The following is a 19,874-nucleotide window of genomic DNA, read 5'->3' as shown; positions in this document are numbered from 1 at the left end:
GCCACGAGGCCAGCCCCTTTATTTCTTATCTAAATGAATGGATCCATCAGCCGGTCTCCGGTAGCTGTTGCCCACTTTGGGGAATGAAGTCGAGTCGTCAGCAGCCAGTCCCGTTCTCCAGGTGGTTAACACATGAGTGTGTCGCACATACGCATTTGTGAACAGTGTACTGACAGCCATTCTTCTCTGCCTTTCCCTCCAGAAAACCCGTTATGAAATGTACGTCAGCATTCTGAAAGAGGGAGGCAAGGAGCTCCTGAGGAACAGTGAAGGCGAGGCCGCGGGGCTGAAGAAGTCACATTCCAGCCCGTCGCTGAACCCAGACTCCTCTCCCGTCACTGCCAAGGTCAAGCGGAACGTGTCAGAGAGGAAAGATCACCGACCTGAAACAGCAAGCGTTAAGCAAAAAGTTACTTAGAATCCGCCTAGGACCAGGATGCTGGTCATGGGGAATAGAGTTTTTCAAGATCCTTCTGGTAAATCCATGAGTATATTTAAAAAAAAAAGTCTGTGACTAAATGGTGCATTAGTAACCTTTTCTATTGTATATTTTTGTTAGTTTCTGTACAGATTGTCTCCTTGCTCTTGATTTCTTTGCTTTGATGAGTTTTGCTACTTGGTAACTAATGCACCTTTTCTGTGAGGGGAGGGACCACGATTTCAGAATGAAAGCCGTCTCACTTCTCCTTTGGTTTTCTCTTGTTTGCACTCTACTCAGTTGTTTTATGTGTTCTCAAATCAGCTATTATACTTTTTTTTAAGGTTAAAAAATTTAATCCATTGTGAAACCCTTAACTGGACAAACTTTGTAGTTTAGTGAATTCTAGCCGGAGTTAATAGAAACCTTTATATGTGAAATCTTGCCGGGTCACAGAGGTGGAACCGAGCACTCACGGAGGTTCAGCCGAGAATTACAGTTACGGGAGTCGAGAGGCCCGCGGCGGTGCAGCTCTACCTGCATCTTAGCGCTTCTGTTGAGGTCGGACCCTGCTGGAAGCAGGCAGAGGGGGTGTGAAGGTCGCAGGACAGGGAGCTCAGGAAGCACTAGCTTGCCGGAAGTGTCGACTCCCTTTCAGCCAAGCAAGGGAAGAGGAAGTGGAATCTTTTCGCTGTTGAAGGTTGCCAGGAAGATGACAGCACGTTCCTGTGGTTCTGTCGAGGACCGTGGGGGCTGCACCAGTGGGCGTGTGTGTGGCCTGCAGGAAATTGTCCCCTTGCTCCCACAGGGTCTGGACCAGGGATGCGGACTCCTTCCTGTTGTCACACCCTGCCATCCAGGAATTAGATTCTTTTCTATGTTATATAGGCATGGTGTTATCTCCTGGCTGTAAGAATATTGGGGTCTTCCTAATGCAATAATGTGGGAAAAGGACCCCCTTTTGTTCTTTTCCTAAAGAAAACAAAATAAGAAAGGAAAAAGTAGTTGCAGTTGCCGGCAACGGAATATTGATTCTTTAAAATCAACTTGAAAGTAAAAAATAGTCTGAATGAATTATGGTTGGAAAACTGAGGAATCTGCTGTTGCATATGCAAAGTTACTTAATTTACTCTTATCTCAGCCTCTTTGATAGCCACTTGACTTTGCTACTACTGAACTTTCTCCTAAAAAGAGACACTTTATTTTAAATCATTTCTTCCTGTCTTCTCGAAATAGTTCTGTGAACCTTACAGTCACGAGCCTGTTGGAATGAGGTCCCTCTGGAATTCAGGGTGATAAACAGGACATTCTCTCGTGGAGGAAGACAAGAGTGAAAACTGAGCCCACAGTGAATTAGAACTTTCTGATTTTGAAACCTGTGAGCCTGAAATCTGTAATCTCCACAACTTCAGAACTATGGAATCACTTTGAATACTCTTTCCCTCCCACAGAAATTTCCTCTGTTCCACTCAGTTTATGAATTAAAGGTACTCTGACCAAAGAAGTAGGGACTCCGCATGAATAGCGTGGTTCCAGCGAGTTAGAGAAGACCCACTGTTAAACCGTGGTGGTGTCTAGTGGGGTGGTGTTCTGACGCAGAGGGTTATCTATTAACATTTACTTCCTTCACCCGTATGAATGCCCATCTTTGCTGGTGCCCAGGAAAGAGAAAGGCCTCTCTGAGGTGGCAGCTGCTTGCTTTGTGATAAGTATTTTGCCTCACCTTTGAAAGACTCACTCTGACTCTCTGTCTTGTTAGGTAAAGGGATAGATTCAATTTATGTTTCAAAACAGAAGCAAACAGGGTAGTGGCCAATATGGCCCATGTACCTGATTCATTTTCGTAGCTTCTGACTAAATCCAAGATTTCCACAAGGGAATCATCTTTCTTCCTAGAATCTGAATAATCAGCCTGTTTGTTTTCTGCATACATATATATCCTAAGCAGAGGGGAGAGAGGTACCTAGACTCTGTCATCTCTGAGCTTCAATAACTAAAGAAAAATAACCATCCCTGACTGGCTTGAATGTGTTGGCCCACAGTGTGAGTGTGTCTGTGTATAGAATGTCTCTGTGTATTTTACTTATAGTGTGTAATAGACATGGAATGGTACTTGTTACGTGTTGCTGACATTTAGAGTGGTTCTGAGATACTCGGCTAGCATCAGCACCACGACAGCCTTGTTCCCATTGTATGACTCTCTCATGCTAACGCAGGAGCCTCTGGCTGTGCTCATAGATAGTGGGTAAGAGGGCACTTTGGAAGCTGTGGATACTCTCTTTCCATAGTTTATCTTTAAAAACAACTGCAAAGATTATTTTGAGAGCCAGGATCCCAGATAGCCCTGGCATGATATTGTCCATCTTTAGGGGATGGGCTGAGAACACTCTCTGAGCCCTCTGAAATGTTACTGCCTGTTGTCAGTGTACTCAGCAGGCCAAGAGTTTATCCTGTAGGAGGAAATGCCTCTGATGTGACTAGATTCTGAAAATCTTACCCATAGCCAACCACATTTTCTTTTGTGGTAATTTCTTTCCTATGGTATCTGGTCAGAAGAAATTGAAGACGTTTCCTTCCACAGCCTGCTGCCCATTCACGGTACAGGGGAGTCACCTCCTCCTCTCCTTCCGAAGGGACACCCCCTCCCCACGCCCACTCCTCACCCCAACCTCAGCACAGGAGCCTTGGGATTTCTCTCATGTGACAAATCATTATTCCTCTACACATTTATACACTTAACATTAATTTTTAGTATAGAAAATCTGATAGTCATCAAAATACCTTGGTAATAGTCTTGTTGCCAAACTGACCATGGAAGTGGCCCACGTGTCAGATCCGTGAGTGTCTCGGGGTTCGTTCTCCCACCTCACAGGCTGACTTTTCCAGGAGGTGTCAGGAATTCCTTGGTGGCAGTCAAAACTTAATTCCTAGCATGCAGAGTCCTTATTTTATTGCCAGGCCATACACATTATTTGAAGTGTGCTTTTTAAAAACATCATTTTGCTAAGTCTTAGTAATGCCTAATTAAACCAAGCAATACTTCTGTGCATTTTAGTTAGTCTCAATCAAACCAGCCTGTGGGAGAGTGCTGTGGTGGCACTGTGTTCCGGCTGTGTGTAACCTTTTCTGTCGCTCTGAGGTAGGGAGGGTAGAAAGCAACTGTGTTAGGCCCTCCCTACTCCTCTGACTGTTACAGTTCAGAAGACAAGCACTGCTTCCTAGTCAGAGTGCTAGGAGGGAATTCATTCTAGACTAGGAGGACTGGCTGGCTTTCCAGGGCCAGGCTAGGGGTGGTTCTGTGGCCAAACCGCAGAGCTTCTGAGGCTGGAGAAGGGTTTACGTCACCACCAGCAGGGAGGCCCTTTGCCGCCTAGGCGCAGTTACACGGTTTCACTGGTCCTGCCCGCTGCCCCCGCTGTCAGGCAAAGGGCCCAGGACAGCGTTCTTCGCTAAGGCAGGGCCTGCTGTCACGGTGAGCCAGCAGTGTCTCTCCTCTGCCTTTATCCTCGGTCATAGACAGTTGAAAGAAAACCGACCTTAAGGAAGTTTCTCCGTGGTCTTACCATCAAGGCTTTCTTGTGTTTAGTTAGTTGTCCTTGGGATTTGAGCTCCTTTGGCATTTTTCCTTGTAGTCGTCAGTTTAGCTTTGTTAAACCTCAATTCACAGGGAGCATTTTAGCCTTGTAGGTCCAGTCTCTGTAGTTTAGCTCTTATGGACCTGGTCAAATTTCAGCAGGTTGGTGGCCACCTTCCTTAATTTCAGCCCCGAATAGTCCCTTCTTCACTTTTCAAATGACAGAATTTTTTCCAACTGTAAAATTAGCTCTGTTAAACAAAGAACCCAAGTGGCATGCTACGACTTGTAAAAAGTGGAGCCTGCTCTGTGGCTAACAGTGCGGCTGTGGGTTTGAATAGCATCTGCTTTTCTCGCAGAGCATCTGTTATTCTGACAGAAAAGGGTCGGTCAGCTGTGCGGGCAGATGAGCCTCTGGGCCCACCTTGCTCCAAAGCTCCCTGGCTGGCTGTTCTCCCAGGCCAGGCCACTCGTCTGCCCCAGCTCCGGCTTGTCACATCCTACACCATCAAGTCGTCCAGAGGATGGCAGAGATCATAGTTCACCACAAAATAATCCCCACAGGTGACAGAGCAGTGCTTTTCACTGCCTCTCTCAGATTCCTTTCAAACTTCGCACTCTGAAAAGGAGGGCTGAAGTCCAAAGTCATTGGCATTCTCCTTTTGTACCTACAGTATCCGAAACCGAGTGGGCAGCCTTCTGCTGAGGACAGGAGCTGGCCCTTTGCATGCAGGGAGAATTTCTTCAATAGGGAGAATGTCAGGAAATACTTGAATCTGCATGACGGTTGTTGACTTGAATGCAACAGCAAGAAAATATCGCAAGTATCTGTATATACAGTAGGTTTCCTTAAGTCTCTTTGGCTCATCCTTTGTAATTTATGTGTGTATCGGTAGTATTGCAGACTTTTCGAGAATATTCATATAGATAGTATGTCAGACATCAAAGAAAATGCCTTCTGTCACCTGCCAATGTTGTACTGTGGGTATTTATAGTTGTATGTATATGTATCAATGTGTAGATTGTCTATCAGTATATGGTATATGTATATCAAATTTATTTTTGTTCTAATAACCAGTGTGATATGAAAAGTAAAAACCTCATAGGATTGAGTATATAATGCAGTTATTGGGAGTATATATAATGGTACTGTTTTATTAAACTTAAATTCAAATGATATTTTCATTAAATTTTTTTAATAATAATATTTTATGCTAGAAAATTCCATCTTTGAGCTTTGAGTCACCAGGGCAACAATGATCTGCACTAACTTTGGGCAACTATTTCAGTGTACTGTGTATAGTAAGGCAGCTCATGATAATTTGGGATACACAGAACGAAGAAGAAAAACAGGCAGCCTGTGCAGCCTGTGCAGCTTCAGTATTCAGAGCACTCAAAGTCAAATGGACAATTGGGGCTTATTACAAACTGTGATGCTTTAAAGCACACGTTCTTTATTGTTGTAATTAGTCCAGAAAAATAGCTTTCCGAAGAGTTAAGTCAGTACCCACCATTTCATTTACGGACCTGTGTCTACTTTCCAGTGAGTCAAGCCCCTCTCCAGGCGCTGCCTCCTTACCCTCTTTACTGGGAAGAAATATTGCAGTGTACAGTATGTCAGGGCTCCCACACCGGGGCACTGCATTCTAGGTGTGCAGTTGCACAAATTACCCTCTGGTGTCACAAGTAAAAGAACTTAGGACAGGCTGTGGACCAGGTTCAACCTTTATTTAATATTTTCATATTTAGGTCTCTTTTCCTGTCTCTCCCCAAAGAAGAGCCACTGGCCTTAGTAGTTTGAGCTTACTGCTTATCTTACAGCGTGTAAATAGATAACTAGGGATTAAAGTTCTGCTGGCCAGCATGTTTGGTGTATTTAAAGCAGCACTGCGTGTGTGTGAGTGACGGGGTGAGTGCCGTGCGTTTGTGTAAACAGGCTGCCTCGTGTTCTCAGTGTCTGACTCAGAGAGCTGGACTGCGAGCAGGCCAGTCCACAGCTCCAGGCTGCAGTGGGGTATTGGTAGTTACACTCGAGTTTTTATATTAGCTCTAGAGTCTCAAAGTATTTTTCCAAATATCTCATATTTCCTAACTTGTTCTTGACGTGCAGTGCACTGGCTCTGTGACTGACGAGCAGGGTCTTTGTTTTGCAAGAATGTGTTTCCTTCTAAGAATTATAGTGATTTGCAAAAACATCCATTTGATTCAGAAATCATTTACAAAAGGAGTAGCAAAAATAAGTTTTATTTTGGGCCTTAATCATTTGAAATGTTTGAACTTTAATATAAAGCCATGTAGGTTATAAAGCCAGGTAACCATGTGGCATGGATAGTAATGTCCACTCTGTAGAGAGGATATATGCACATTGATTGTTTATGACATTAGGATACTTTTTTGTTTGTTTAAAGATTGGCACCTGAGCTAACATCTGTTGCCAATCTTTTTTTTTTCCTTCTTCTCCTTCCCAAAGCCCCCCAGTAGTTAGTTGTATACTCTAGTTGTGGGTCCTTCTAGTTGTGGCATGTGGGACGCCGCCTCAGCATGGCCTGATGAGCAGGGCCATGTCCGCACCCAGGATCTGAACCTGTGAAACCCTAGGCCGCAGAAGCTGAGCACGAAAACTTAACCACTTGGCCACAGGGCCAGCCCCTAGAATACTTTTTTTAAGCTCTAACAAGAGTAATTAGACCTCAGTGAGGTCAGGGGTGCGAGTGTGTGAGCTAGTTGCCTCCATTTGGGGCAGACATGCAGGTGGTCAGTCCTCTGCTTCTGAGAGATTTGGAACCAGTTTACTGTCCCCTTAGGTGCATAAGGGAAAGGTTCACACATCTGGGGCCTCTCGTGTGTGTACATTCGCTTGCACACCTGTACACATAGTGTTTGAAGTTACACAAACTTAAGACACAAAGGGCTAGAGTGTTGCACAGAGGTGATAAACAAAGGGGGTGGAACCTGCCTCAGAGGGGTGTTGCGGGGCCAGGGAGGAGGCTGAGCACTGGTGCCTGACTTGGAGATGCATGCATTTTTAACAAATAAGTGAGGGCATACAGAGCACATCCTTTCTGGTGGACACCAATTGGCAGCTTTCTGGTAATTCATGAGCAGCAGCTCTCCAGCATCCCACAGTGGCCTGGGGAAGTTCCAGAAGGCTGGTGTGCGCCATTTCCAGGGTGGCATTGCCGCTTGCTCCGGAAGCCCTCCCCAGGGGAGCTCTCGAGCCGTGCTGGTGGAGAGCACAGACTGGAGCATGCTCAACAGTTAAGCCCTTCCCATCAGCAACAACAGTGAGGCTGGAAATGGGAGGGCACTGAGCTCAAACGTCTTTCCCTTTGCAGGGGAGAGAGCTAAGCTCTCACTAATGGTGTTCTTCAAATAAGCACCTTCACTTCAATTCCTGAAAATGATGGTTGATGAGAGAATTTGAGTTTGACGCACTATTTCCCCGTGAGTGAGTCTTCAGTCCTCCCAGGAGAGCCCAGCCACAGAGCCCAGGGCAGCACTGCCGGCTGGCGACTCCTCGCCCCGCCCCTGAGTGCCCGGCCCGCAGAGGGGCATGTTTCCTCTCTGCACAGGGGAGCTTCTCCCTCCCGTACCACTCCACTCGGCCTTCTGCTGAGCAGCAAGCACATCTGGGTTTCACATGCTACTTCCCCAGCTTTGGGAATCCAGCCATCCTAAGGGTTGACCCTGCCGAGGCGAGACATCAATGCTGAGAATGACCGAGTCACTGGAGGTGACACATGACAAAGGTAAAAAAGTTCCCTAACTGAAACCTAGACCATATATTTTGCCTTTGCAAGAAACAAGCCAGCATGCTGCTCTCCACCCGGGGACAGGGATGGGGATGTGCTCGCTGTAGCGCCCAGACCTCTGGAAGTGCACGCCATTTCATTTCCGTGGGAAGATGAGGGCCCACTCAACTTAGCGCCTAGCAGTTCTGCTCAGCCTGGATGGGAGCTGTGGGCGCAGGCCTCAGGGCCTCCCTGCGCTCTCTGCTACCTCCAGTTTCAGGGGCCCGTTTCTGGAACAGAAATCTACACAAGTGGAGAGGCGGCATGTCAGCCTCGGTTACTATAGCACAGGCAGTGGTGTGTATCCTTTCATAGGAAACAAGCTGTTAACGTTCAAACCTGTTATCTGGGTTCTGTTTACCGTGGCTCAAACTAATTGGCAGTGTGGACCATTCTTTACCTTCAGAGTCTTCTCTACCAATCCCTTCAGTTTCATTGCAGTCCTGGTGCCAGATGTCCCTGCAAACTGTGAAAGCAATTAGCAACAAACTAGCGGCCTCGTCCTTTCCAGTGGCCACACTGTCAGCACTGACAGACTTGAGTAAGCTAGTGGTACCGAATCACGTACTGGAGACCTGTTCCTCATTGTCACCCACCAGATTTGAGAAATGCCATCTCCTAGAAAGTCGTGGCATTTATGGTGGTCATCTTTTGAACGGAACAGTAATTTATGTGGATATTGTTAAAGTGTTTAAAGAAGATTTTGAAAATTAAGTTTACATTTTACAATTGCTTTATTTTTTATTAACATAGTTGTATATAAATATCATCCTATCTCACCGTTACTGAAGTAAACCTAAACCGTGTCGACAAGCGAGTCACTGATGCGCACAGAAGCCGCGACCCGTGTAGTACATCTCTACTGTGCAAGCGTTCGTGAATGGAACTGCACCTGTGTTTTTATAAGTTGGGGATCATTTGTTGTTTTACAACAACAAAATTTACTGCATTTAAGTGGTTTTTATGTAATAGAAATCATGCAAAATAGTGAAGGATTTAAAATATGTGTATGATATACGTAAATGTACAAACTTTAGAAAGAAATAAATCCAACAAGTTTCAATCATTTGGGAGAACGTTGTTTGTTCATTTAAGCAACTAGAATACTACCTTTAAAAATCAAGGCAACATGACATACCCCTCTTCCATAAAAGGTCAGCCGCAAGTCCCACAGTGAGAGATTGGGCTGGGTAATTGATTAAGGTGGTGAGAAGGTCAGATTGTTACCTCTGACTCACCTGCAGAGACCAGAGGCCCACTGTCCTCACCAGGGGGCTCTGAGCAGGGGCAGAACGCACGTTTTGGAGTAATTTCCAGAATCCATTTGCATTCCCATTTAACACATATCAAGGCAGGGGGACCAGGAGTCAATTATTGCCCTGAAATACAAATACTGCTCACTGCTTCGTGGTGCCTGATGTATATACTTGTATTCTCATAACCAAGCTCACTGTTGAAATACTATCTGTTGACTTGGAAGATTAAAAAATAAAATTCCACCCTAATCATTTAACTTCTGAATACTGGGGAGGATGTCTTATGTTTGGGGGTTTGGGCTTTTGAAGCTAGGTCACTGGTTACGTCTTCCTAAACATAAATGAAACTGTTGCCCGGCAGAGGTCAAAACCATTCTGATGCGTAAAGCTCAGAGAAATAAACGGCTGGGGGCAGGGAAAGGGGAGAGAGGTCCCTTGGCTTCCACTCAAATTTCCTATTTTGAAAGTGAATCTCAAACATGAATCCTCTTAGACGAATAGTGAATGATATTGTACACCTGAAACTAAAAGTGTTATATATCAATTATATCTCAGTTAAAAAAAAATGAATCCTCGTAGCCCAGCTGTCCATCCTCCGGACATAGTTTTGTGTACATTGTCATACTCTGATTGGTGCACAATCAATATTAGAACCAAAGGAACAAGAGAGATCATTTGTAAAAGATGAACACTCATGAGAGGAAACTAAAACCCAGGGCAAATTAAGATATTGTAATGAAAAACTAGCAACTCTAAGCTATGGCTCCTCTCTAGATTAAATCTATCCCACAGTGCTGAGATTTAGCAATGAGACTGCTGAATCACTGTCAAATTTTACCGAAAAATTGTAAGCAGTAGGAAGTACTGGAGACAGGCAAATATCTTTCTAATATGAGAGAAGATTGTGAGTTCTGGATGCTGGAGACCATTGAGCTTGATAATAATTCTCAGCATAGTTTTAGAGAGAAGAATAAGGGAAACAGGCATTACTGGAAGCCAGCATGGGTTTCCAAAACAAACCATTTCAGACTATGTTCATTTCCCATTTTGTTAGAGTAGGTAGATTTAAAAAATGCGGTAGACAGAATATCTGAGCCATAAAGAATTTAACAGGGTCTTTAAAGAAATATCTGTGGGCAAAATGGAGAAATATGGTTCAGATGTTAGCACAGGTGGCGGGCATGCAGCCACTTGCACGTGCTGATCACAGAGTACATTCAACCTGGAAGAGCGTCCTGCCGCAAAGCTCACCTTTTGGCCCCATCTGTTCAACATTTTAATTAATAACTGAAGCTGCAAACGGCGAGTTTATTAAAAATGTGTGGCATAAAGCTAGGAGAAAATGATTATACTAAATGACAGAATCAGCATTCCAAAAAAATCACAGGCAGAGAAATGAAGCAAATTAATGTTAAGACGTAAGAGTTTAAATTTTACACTTGAGCTATAAAAAATAAAAGAATTATACGAGGTCAAGGCAGGACCTTGTGCACGCACACAGAGAAGAAAGCCTGTGGCGTCATCCACAGCCAGCCCAGTGAGAGCGCACAGTGACTTTGCCACCAAAGCACGGGTGCCATCTCAGGTCCACTCTATGTAAGGTAAGAACTGTTTCTAAGACAAGAGAGGTGGTGACACTGCCCTGCACTCATGAGGCTGCATCTGGATAAACTGCCTTGAGACTTGGGATGTAAACAAGCCAGAGAGTTTGCAAAAGCAGCCGTCAGGATGGCAAAAATATATATATATATATATATATATATATATATATATATATATGAACAAGGAAAGGAAAGGAATACGGGAAATGGATGAACTGGGGACGAGTAACCCGTGACAGAACCAGGGAAGACTGGCTTTAAATGTAGGCGAGTCTTACGTGGGACGGAAGTGAGAACCGCGCTGTAGCATCTAGGGGTTTAACTAGGGCCGGGTATTGGAACCTACAAGAAGTGACACAGCGGCCCAGCAGGAGGGAGAGCCCTCCACCCAAAGCTGGCCGTGGCCCACTAGTCCTCTGCCGATAGAGTAGTTCAGACGCGGGCTGCACCACTGCGGGGGGGGGGGAGGGGGGAGGGGGGAAGCGGGGGGAGGGGGGAGGGGGCAATACTGAGGAACAAGGGGAGCCCCTGGCGGGTCGCCGGATTGGGACTGTACTAACATAGACTGTATTCTTAAAGTACACACCGAGCACTCAGGCGCCTGGCACTGTGCTCGCTGCTTAGCGTGGGCCCTCGTGTTCCGTCTTTCGTGACCCCGCCACAGGCACTCCGCTGTCCCGGCGCATCAGGCGCGTCTCCTCGGATCCGGGCGTGTGCAGACGCGCGTCCCTCTTGCACCGCAGAAGTCCCAGCTCCAACCCCGCTTTTCTTGTCGGCCTCACGTTGGAGACGCAGCGACCACTGGCGGGAGCAGGAATGTGTGTGTGTCACCCGGGAGGAACTGGCGGAAAAATAGCCCTTTTAGCGCCACATGAGAATCACGTGGATTTAAAAACCCAAATGCCGGGGCCCCACCCAAGAATTCTGACTGAACTGGCGTGCGTTGGGGCTGAGGTAGCGGAGGTTTTAAAGCCCCCCCAGGTGACTCGAAGGAGCGGCCAGGCTTGAGAACCCCTCCTCAGAACCCGGCAGCGCAGGGGCTGCGGCCTGTCCTCGGCGCCTGGGGCCTGCAGACCCTAAGGCCCCCAGACCCGGAGCGCAGCGTCCTGCGGTGTGGCCGCATCCTCCGAGGCAGTGGGGAGCGCACGTGCCCGCAGCCCGTGGCGCTGCGCCGGAGCGAGGACCGCTGCCCTGGGGGCCGGGGGCTGCAGAGGCCCTTTCTGCGCGCAGGGGGCGGCGCGTGTGCCCTGACGGTCCTGTGCTCCGGGCCGCCCCTTGTCCCCGGCACCTCTAGCCGTGCTGCTGCAGGGCGACCGGGTGGTGACCGCTGTGCGCTGAGATGCGACACGCCGGCCAGGGAGCCGCCGCCTGGCCCGGGCTCCTCGCCGGCTCTCAGGCGCCCTTCCCCAACGGGAGCGCCAGCTCCGTCCGAAGCCACCGCGGAGCTCCGGCCACGCCGCTGAGATCTGCGAGGTGGCCGTGGCCCGGAGCACGTGCAGGGAACTCCCCCCGGTGCTCTCGCGGGACTCCACTGCCTAGAAGATGCAGGAGGCCCAGTCACGTGTCCACTGCCGATGAACGACACTCCTTGAGTCTAAGTGTCCGCGCGACGTGGGGGACGTGCCTAGGCTATAAAACGTCCTCGTTGTTTATCTGAAGTTCAGATGCACTGAGCCGCCCGTATTTTATCTGGTCGCCCTAGCCAAGAGGTCCTTTTTGGATAGTATTTCCTCCCTGAATTTACAGTTTCTTGGCCAGAAAGATCTCGTCAATATCTTTCGCTTAATCAGACTCACGGAAGAGCACTCTCACTGACCAATCGGAGGGATGGCAGAGGAAAGCCAAATGCCAACTCATTATGTGTGAATAAAAACCATCATGTGGTCTGGAATGGTGGTGGTGTGGTGGCAAACATTTTCTCCCGTGGGCAGAGCTACAGGGGAAGGTAAATCATAATCTGAATTTTGCTTAGCTCCTCAAAGGCAGAATACTACCTTGCTCCAGCACTTGAGGTACTGTGCTGTGCAACTGCATCCCCAGCAGCTGCTTAACCACTAAAGGTCCCATGGAACCCGCGGAGGCGCTGGGACCCTGGGGGCTCCCGCTGCACCCCCGCACCAGGACGGGATGGCCTGTGCGCTGTACCCGCGGGGGGCCTCTTCCGGTGCGGTTGCGGGGGGCTGGGCGGGCCCTGCTAAACATGCGTGGCCTGTAGTGCTGACCTCTGCCCACAGAGCAAGTGGTTAAGAGCGGGGATTCTGGAGTCCAGGGGAGCTGCCTGTCACTGCCCCCTCCGCCACTTCCTGGTATAAGTTACCTCATCTCTCTGTTCCTGCTTCCACACTTTAAAAAGGTAAATAGAGATGATGTCACCAACATGGTGGAGTGAGTAGTCTTCTTTGTCTCTCCCCCTTGGAATCTACAACTAATTGGACATTCATCGGTCAACAAAGGATATCCATATAGCATCTCAGGACGCCTGAGAGACCTGTGCTGCTATACACCTGAAGGTGGACAGACTTCCCCCCCACCCCCAGGAAGTGGAGACAGGTGAAAACTCTCTGATCACCGACCCCCAGACAGCCTAGTACCTGCAAGCAGCTTTCTTCCAGCGGACACACTCATAGCATCGCCGGGCACCAAGGGTGGGCATGTGTGCCCACCGGCGGGGCAACAGAAACAGGTGACTACAGCCCTACCAAAGCCCCCCAGTGATTGCCCCTAAGCCTGGGGGGAAAATCCACAGTCACAAGCAGAAACGGGCAAAGCCTCTACTCCTTGTTAGCAGAGAGGTGCCGCCCAGCATTCAGAATGCTGGGAGGCTCTGGGACAGGAAGATCCCCAGTGGCATGGCAGCCTGCCAGCTGCCTCTGACTCACGAACTCCAGCAGAGTCCCAGAGGGGGCAAGGGACACCAAGTGAGCCCGTGTGAGTGGGCGGCGGCAGGTTGGAGTCCCAGCAAGCCTGCTCCATGGTCCAGGGGGGAAATCCATGGTCCCACAGTAGCCACAGCGAAAGCCTCCATGCAGCGTTAGTGGAGAGGCCCCAACCGGCAATCACAAGGCTGGAAGGCACTCGGGCAGAAGTAGCACAGCTGGGTGAGCTAACCACAGACTGCAGTAGATACCCATAGCACTGCTGTGGCCCATAGTGGACAAGTGAGATCTTGCGGGCCCTGACAGTGACAGAGCTGTGAATATAGGTGATCCTGCTCCCAGCCACTGGGAAAGCCCATAACACTGCAGCAGACCATAAGGAGGGAGCACATCTAGGTGGTCTGCAACAATAGGCACCAGCAGCCTGAGGCCCCCTTGAGATTGTCCTCACACCTGACAAGAGATGCCACAGGACCACTGTAACTACAAGGAGGGGCCCAGGTCTGGTCAGCAACAGCTGACAGGGTTCCTGGTTGGTGCAGATTAAACAACTGCTCCTCCCCCCACCCACCAGTAGAAGCAAGTGGAAGCAGTAACTGAACTCTATCTCTATGCGGAAGAACAAATCCATGCCATAAAGCAGTATGAAAAAATATATTAAATCTCCAGAACAGAAGGAAAATTACAAGTACCCAGAAAATAATCCCAAAGACAGTGAAATCTATAACCTAAGTGACAATGAATTTAAAACATCCATTATTTAAAAACTCAATGAGTTAAAAGAGAATACTGATAGACAACTCAACGAGTTTAGGAGCTATGTCACAAAAGAGCTTGATACTATAAAGAACCAATCAGAAATACTGGAGATGAAGAACACAATGGAGGAGATTAAGAAAAATCTGGACTCTCTGAACAGTAGGGTCAATAATATGGAGGACAGAATTAGCAATTTGGAGGATAGGAATATAGAAATGCTGCAGACAGAGGAGGAAAGAGAACTAAGACTAAAAGAAATGAAGAAACTCTCTGAGAATTATCTGACTCAATTAGGAGATGCAACATAAGGATTATAGGTATCCCAGAGGGAGAAGAGAAGGAGAAGGGGGCAGAAAGCCTGTTCAAAGAAATAATGGCTGAGAACTTTCCAAACCTGGGGAGAGAGATGGAACTCCATGTGACAGAAATCAATAGATCTCCAAACTTTATCAGTGTAAAAAGACCAACCCCAAGGCATATAGTAGTGAAGCTGGCAAAAGTCAATGACAAAGAGAAAATACTAGGGGCAGCCAGGCAGAAGAAAATAACCTACAAAGGAACCCCCATAAGGCTGTCAGCAGATTTCTCAGCAGATACTTTACAGGCTAGAAGAGAGTGGAATGATATATTCAAAACTCTGCAGGACAAAAACTTGCAGCCAAGAATACTCTACCCAGCAAAAATATCCTTCAAATATGATGGAGAAATAAAAACTTTCCCAGGTAGGGGCCGGCTCCGTGGCTGAGTGGTTAAGTTTGCACGCTCCACTGCGGCGGCCCAGGGTTCGGATCCTGGGCTTGGACATGGCACCGCTTGCCAGGCCACGTTGAGGCAGCGTCCCACATCCCACAACTAGAAGAACCTGCAACTAAGATATACAACTATGTAGCGGGGCAGTGGGGGAGGGTTTGGGAAATAAAGCAGAAACGAAAAAAGAAAATATTGGCAACAGTTGTTAGCCCAGGTGCCAATCCTTAAAAGAACAAAAACAAACAAACAAACAAAACTTTCCCAGGTAAACAAAAGATAAGGGAGTTCATTGCCACAAGACCTCCTCTTCAAGAAATGCTCAGGAAGACCCTCATACCTGAAAAAACAAAAAAAAGGAAAGGGGTTACAAAACCCAGAGCAAAGGAGATAAGTAGAAGGACAATAACAGAAAGTAGCAGCTCTCCATCAGAACAGGTTAGCAAAAGTTAAGTATAACATTAAAGATAAAAGGAAGGGAAACACCAAGAATAAATATAATCTTGTCATTTTAACCATAAACTCACAACACAAGAAGGAAGAGAAAAGAAAAAATCTGACAATAACAACATAGAAGGGGAAGAGAAAAGGGATGGAACGTTTTATTTAAGGAAATAAAAGGCTATCAGAAAATGGACTATCTCATCTATGAGATGTTTTATACAAACCACCTGGTAACCACTAAACAAATAACAAGAATAAAGACACAAATTACAAATAAGAAGAAAGCCAATATAGAAATTTACCTACCTGAATTAGTACTCCAAAAATCATGGGACGAGAAACAAAGGAAATGCAAGAGAACTGGAAAACAAGTGATAAAATGGCAGCAGTAGGCCCCCACATTTCAATAATCACTCTAAATGTAAATGGATTGAACTCTCCAATCAGAAGACAGAGAGTGGCAGGATGGATTAAAGAACAAGACCCAACAATATGCTGCCTCCAGGAAACACACCTCAGCCCCAAAGACAAACACAGACTCAGAGTGAAGGGATGGAAGACAATACACCAAGCTAATAATGAACGTAAGAAAGCAGGTGTCACCATACTTATATCAGACAAAGTAGACTTCAAAGCAAAACACATAAAGAAAGACAAAGAGGGGCAGTTTATTATGATAAAAGGGACACTCCACCAAGATGACATATCACTTATAAATATATACGCACCCAACACAGGAGCACCAAAATTTGTAAAGCAACTATTAACAAAACTGAAAGGAGACATCAACAGCAATACAATAATAGTAGAGGACCTCAACACCCCATTAACACCAATGGATAGATCATCCAGACAGAAAGTCAACAAGGAAATTATAGAATTAAATGAAAAATTAGACCAGATGGACTTAATAGATGTATATAGAACACTTCATCCAAAAACAGCAGGTTACACATTCTTCTCAAGTGCACATGGAGCATTCTCAAGGATAGACCATATCTTGGGAAACAAAGCAAGCATCAATAAATTCAAGAGGGTTGAAATAATATCAAGCATCTTTTCTGATGATAATGCTATGAAACTAGAAATCAACTACAGGAATAAAGCTGGGAAAGGGGCAAAAATGTGGAGACAACAACATGCTACGGAACAAACAATGGATTATTGAAGAAATTAAAGAAGAAATCAGATATTATCTGGAGACAAATGAAAATGAAAACATGCCATACCAACTCACTTGGGATGCAGCAAAAGCAGTCCTAAGAGGGAAATTCATTGCAATACAGGCTCACCTCAAAAAAACAAGAAAAATCTCAGATAAGCAACCTCAAATGACACCTAACAGAATTAGAAAAAGAAGAACAAACAAAGCCCAAAGTCAGTAGAAGGAGGGAAATAATAAAAATTGGAGCAGAAATAAATGATATTGAAACAAAAAACACAGTAGAAAGGATCAATGAAACAAAGGGTTGGTTCTTTGAAAAAATTAACAAAATTGACAAACCCTTAGCCAGACTCACTAAGAAAAAAAGAGGGAAGACTCAAATAAATAAAATTAGAAATGAGAGAGGAGAAATGACAACGGATACCACAGAAATACAAAGGATCATAAGAGAATACTATGAAAAACTATATGCCAACAAAGTGGACAACCTAGAAGAAATGGATAAATTCCTAGACTCTTACAACCTTCGAAAACTGAAGCAGGAATAAATAGAGAATCTGAATAGACTGATCACAAGTAAAGAAATTGAAACAGTAATCAAAAACCTCCCCAAAAATAAAAGTCCAGGACCAGACGGCTTCTCTGGAGAATTCTACCAAACATTCAAAGCAGATTTAATACCTATCCTTCTCAAACTGCTCCAGAAAATTGAGGAAGATGCAGCACTCCCTAACACATTCTGTGCAGCCAACATCACTCTGATCCCCAAACCTGACAAGGACAACACAAAGAAGGAAAACTACAGGCCAATATCACTGATGAACATAGATGCAAAAATCCTCAACAAAATTTTGGCAAACCGAATACAGCAGTACATCAAAAAGATTATACACCATGATCAAGTGGGATTTATACCAGGGACACAGGGATGGTTCAACATCCACAAGTCAATCAACGTGATACACTACATTAACAAAATGAGAAACAAAAACCACATGATCATCTCAATAGATGCAGAGAAAGCATTCGACAAGATCCAACATCCATTTATGATAAAAACCCTCAATAAAATGGGTATAGAAGGAAAGTACCTCAACATAATAAAGGCCATATATGACAAACCCACAGCCAACATCTTACTCAACAGACAAAAACTGAAAGCCATCCATCTGAGAACAGGAACAAGACAAGGGTGCCCACTTTCACCACTCTTATTCAACATAGTACTGGAGGTGTTGGCCAGAGCAATTCAGCAGGAAAAAGAAATAAAAGGAATCCAAATAGGCAATGAAGAAGTAAAACTCTCACTGTTTGCAGATGACATGATCTTATATATAGAAAACCTCAAAGAATCCATAGGAAAACTATTAGAAATAATCAACAGCTACAGCAAAGTTGCAGGGTATAAAATCAACATACATAAATCAGTAGCATTTCTATACACTAACAATGAACTAACAGAAAAAGAACTCAAGAACTCAATTCCATTCACAATCACAACAAAAAGAATAAAATACCTTGGGATAAATTTAACCAAGGAAGTGAAAGATCTATACAACGAAAACTACAAGGTTTTCCTGAAAGAAACTGATGATGACACGAAGAGATAGAAAGACATTCCATGAACATGGGTTGGAAGAATAAACATAGTTAAAATGTCCATACTACCTAAATGAATCTACAGATTCAATGCCATCCCAATCAGAATCCCAAAGACATTCTTTACAGAAATAGAACAAAGAATCCTAAAGTTCATATGGGGCAAAAAAAGACCCCGAATTGCTAAAGCAATCCTGAGAAAAAAGAACAAAGCTGGAGGCATCACAATCCCTGACTTCAAAACATACTACAAAGCTACAGTAATCAAAACAGCATGGTACTGGCACAAAAACAGGTGCACAGATCAATGGAACAGAATTGAAAGCCCAGAAATAAAACCACACATCTATGGACAGCTAATTTTCGACAAAGGAGCTAAGGGCCTACAATGAAGAAAAGAAAGTCTTTTCAACAAAGGGTGCTGGGAACACTGGACAGCCACATGTAAAAGAATGAAATTTGGCCATTCTTTTTCACCATTCACAAAAATAAACTCAAAATGGATCAGACACCTAAAGGTGAGACCTTAAACCATAAGGCTCCTAGAAGAAAATGTAGGCAGTACACTCTTTGACATCAGTTCAAAAGAACATTTTTGGACACCGTAACTCCTCAGATGAAGGAAACAATAGAAAGAATAAACAAATGGGACTTCATCAGACTAAAGAGCTTCTTCAAGGCAAGGGAAAACAGGATTGAAACAACAACAAAAAACACTAATTGGGAAAAAATATTTACAAGTTATTTATCCAACAAAGGGTTAATCTCCATAATATATAAAGAACTCACACAGCTCAACAACAAAAAATCAACCCGATCAAAAAATAGACAGGGGACATGAACAGACATTTCTCCAAAGAAGATATACAGATGGCCAATAGACACATGAGAAGATGCTCGTCATCACTAATCATCAGGGAAATGCAAATCAAAACTACACTAAGATATCACCTTACACCTGTTAGAATGGCAAAAATATCCAAAACCAAGAGTGACAAACATTGGAGAGGTTGTAGAGAAAAAGGAACCGTCGTACACTGTTGGTGGGGATGCAAACTGGTGCAGCCACTATGGAAAACAGTATGGAGATTTCTCAAAAAGTTAAAAATAGAAATACCTTATGACCCAGCCATCCCACTACTGGGTATCTATCCAAAGAACTTGAAATCAGCAATTCCAAAGTCCCATGCACCCCTATGTTCATCGCAGCATTATTGGCAATAGCCAAGACGTGGAAGCAACCCAAGTGCCCAGCAACTGATGATTGGATAAAGAAGATGTGTTATATATATACAATGGAATAATACTCAGCCATAAAAAAGGATAAAATCATCCCATCCACAACAACATGGATGGACCTTGAGGGTATTATGTTGAGTGAAATAAGTCAGATAGAGAAAGACGAACTCTGTATGACTCCACTCATAGGTGGAAGTTAACATATAGACAAAGAGAACTGATTGGTGATTACCAGGGGAAAGGGGGGCTGGGGGGAGGGCACAAAGGATGAAGGGGTGCACCTACAACATGACTAACAATAATGTACAACTGAAGTTTCACAAGGTTGTAAACTATCATAATCTTAATAAAAAGAAAAAAAAACGTGAATAATAAGAGTAACGCCCCACTCATAGGGTTGTTGTG

The 19,874-nt window shown here is 45.1% G+C and overlaps 1 protein-coding gene across 23 annotated transcripts in view; it reads left to right on the top strand.

Annotated features, from left to right (window-relative positions):
• PSD3 (pleckstrin and Sec7 domain containing 3) overlaps window positions 1–8,849 on the top strand; it is a 644,089-nt gene extending 635,240 nt beyond the window's left edge. For all 23 annotated transcript variants that reach the window (XM_070598606.1, XM_070598623.1, XM_070598605.1 and 20 more), the window contains one exon: window positions 203–8,849. In XM_070598606.1, coding sequence (XP_070454707.1) covers window positions 203–418 — 216 coding nt within the window. In that variant the 3' untranslated portion in view covers window positions 419–8,849. The remainder of the gene's footprint in view (window positions 1–202) is intronic.
• The last annotated feature ends 11,025 nt before the right edge of the window (window positions 8,850–19,874 follow it).

This window comes from Equus przewalskii, chromosome 28 (genome assembly GCF_037783145.1).
Source record: "Equus przewalskii isolate Varuska chromosome 28, EquPr2, whole genome shotgun sequence".
Taxonomy (NCBI): Eukaryota; Metazoa; Chordata; class Mammalia; order Perissodactyla; family Equidae; genus Equus; species Equus przewalskii.
The sequence above is the reverse complement of the archived record's forward strand: the minus strand, read 5'-3'. Positions and strand labels throughout refer to the sequence as shown.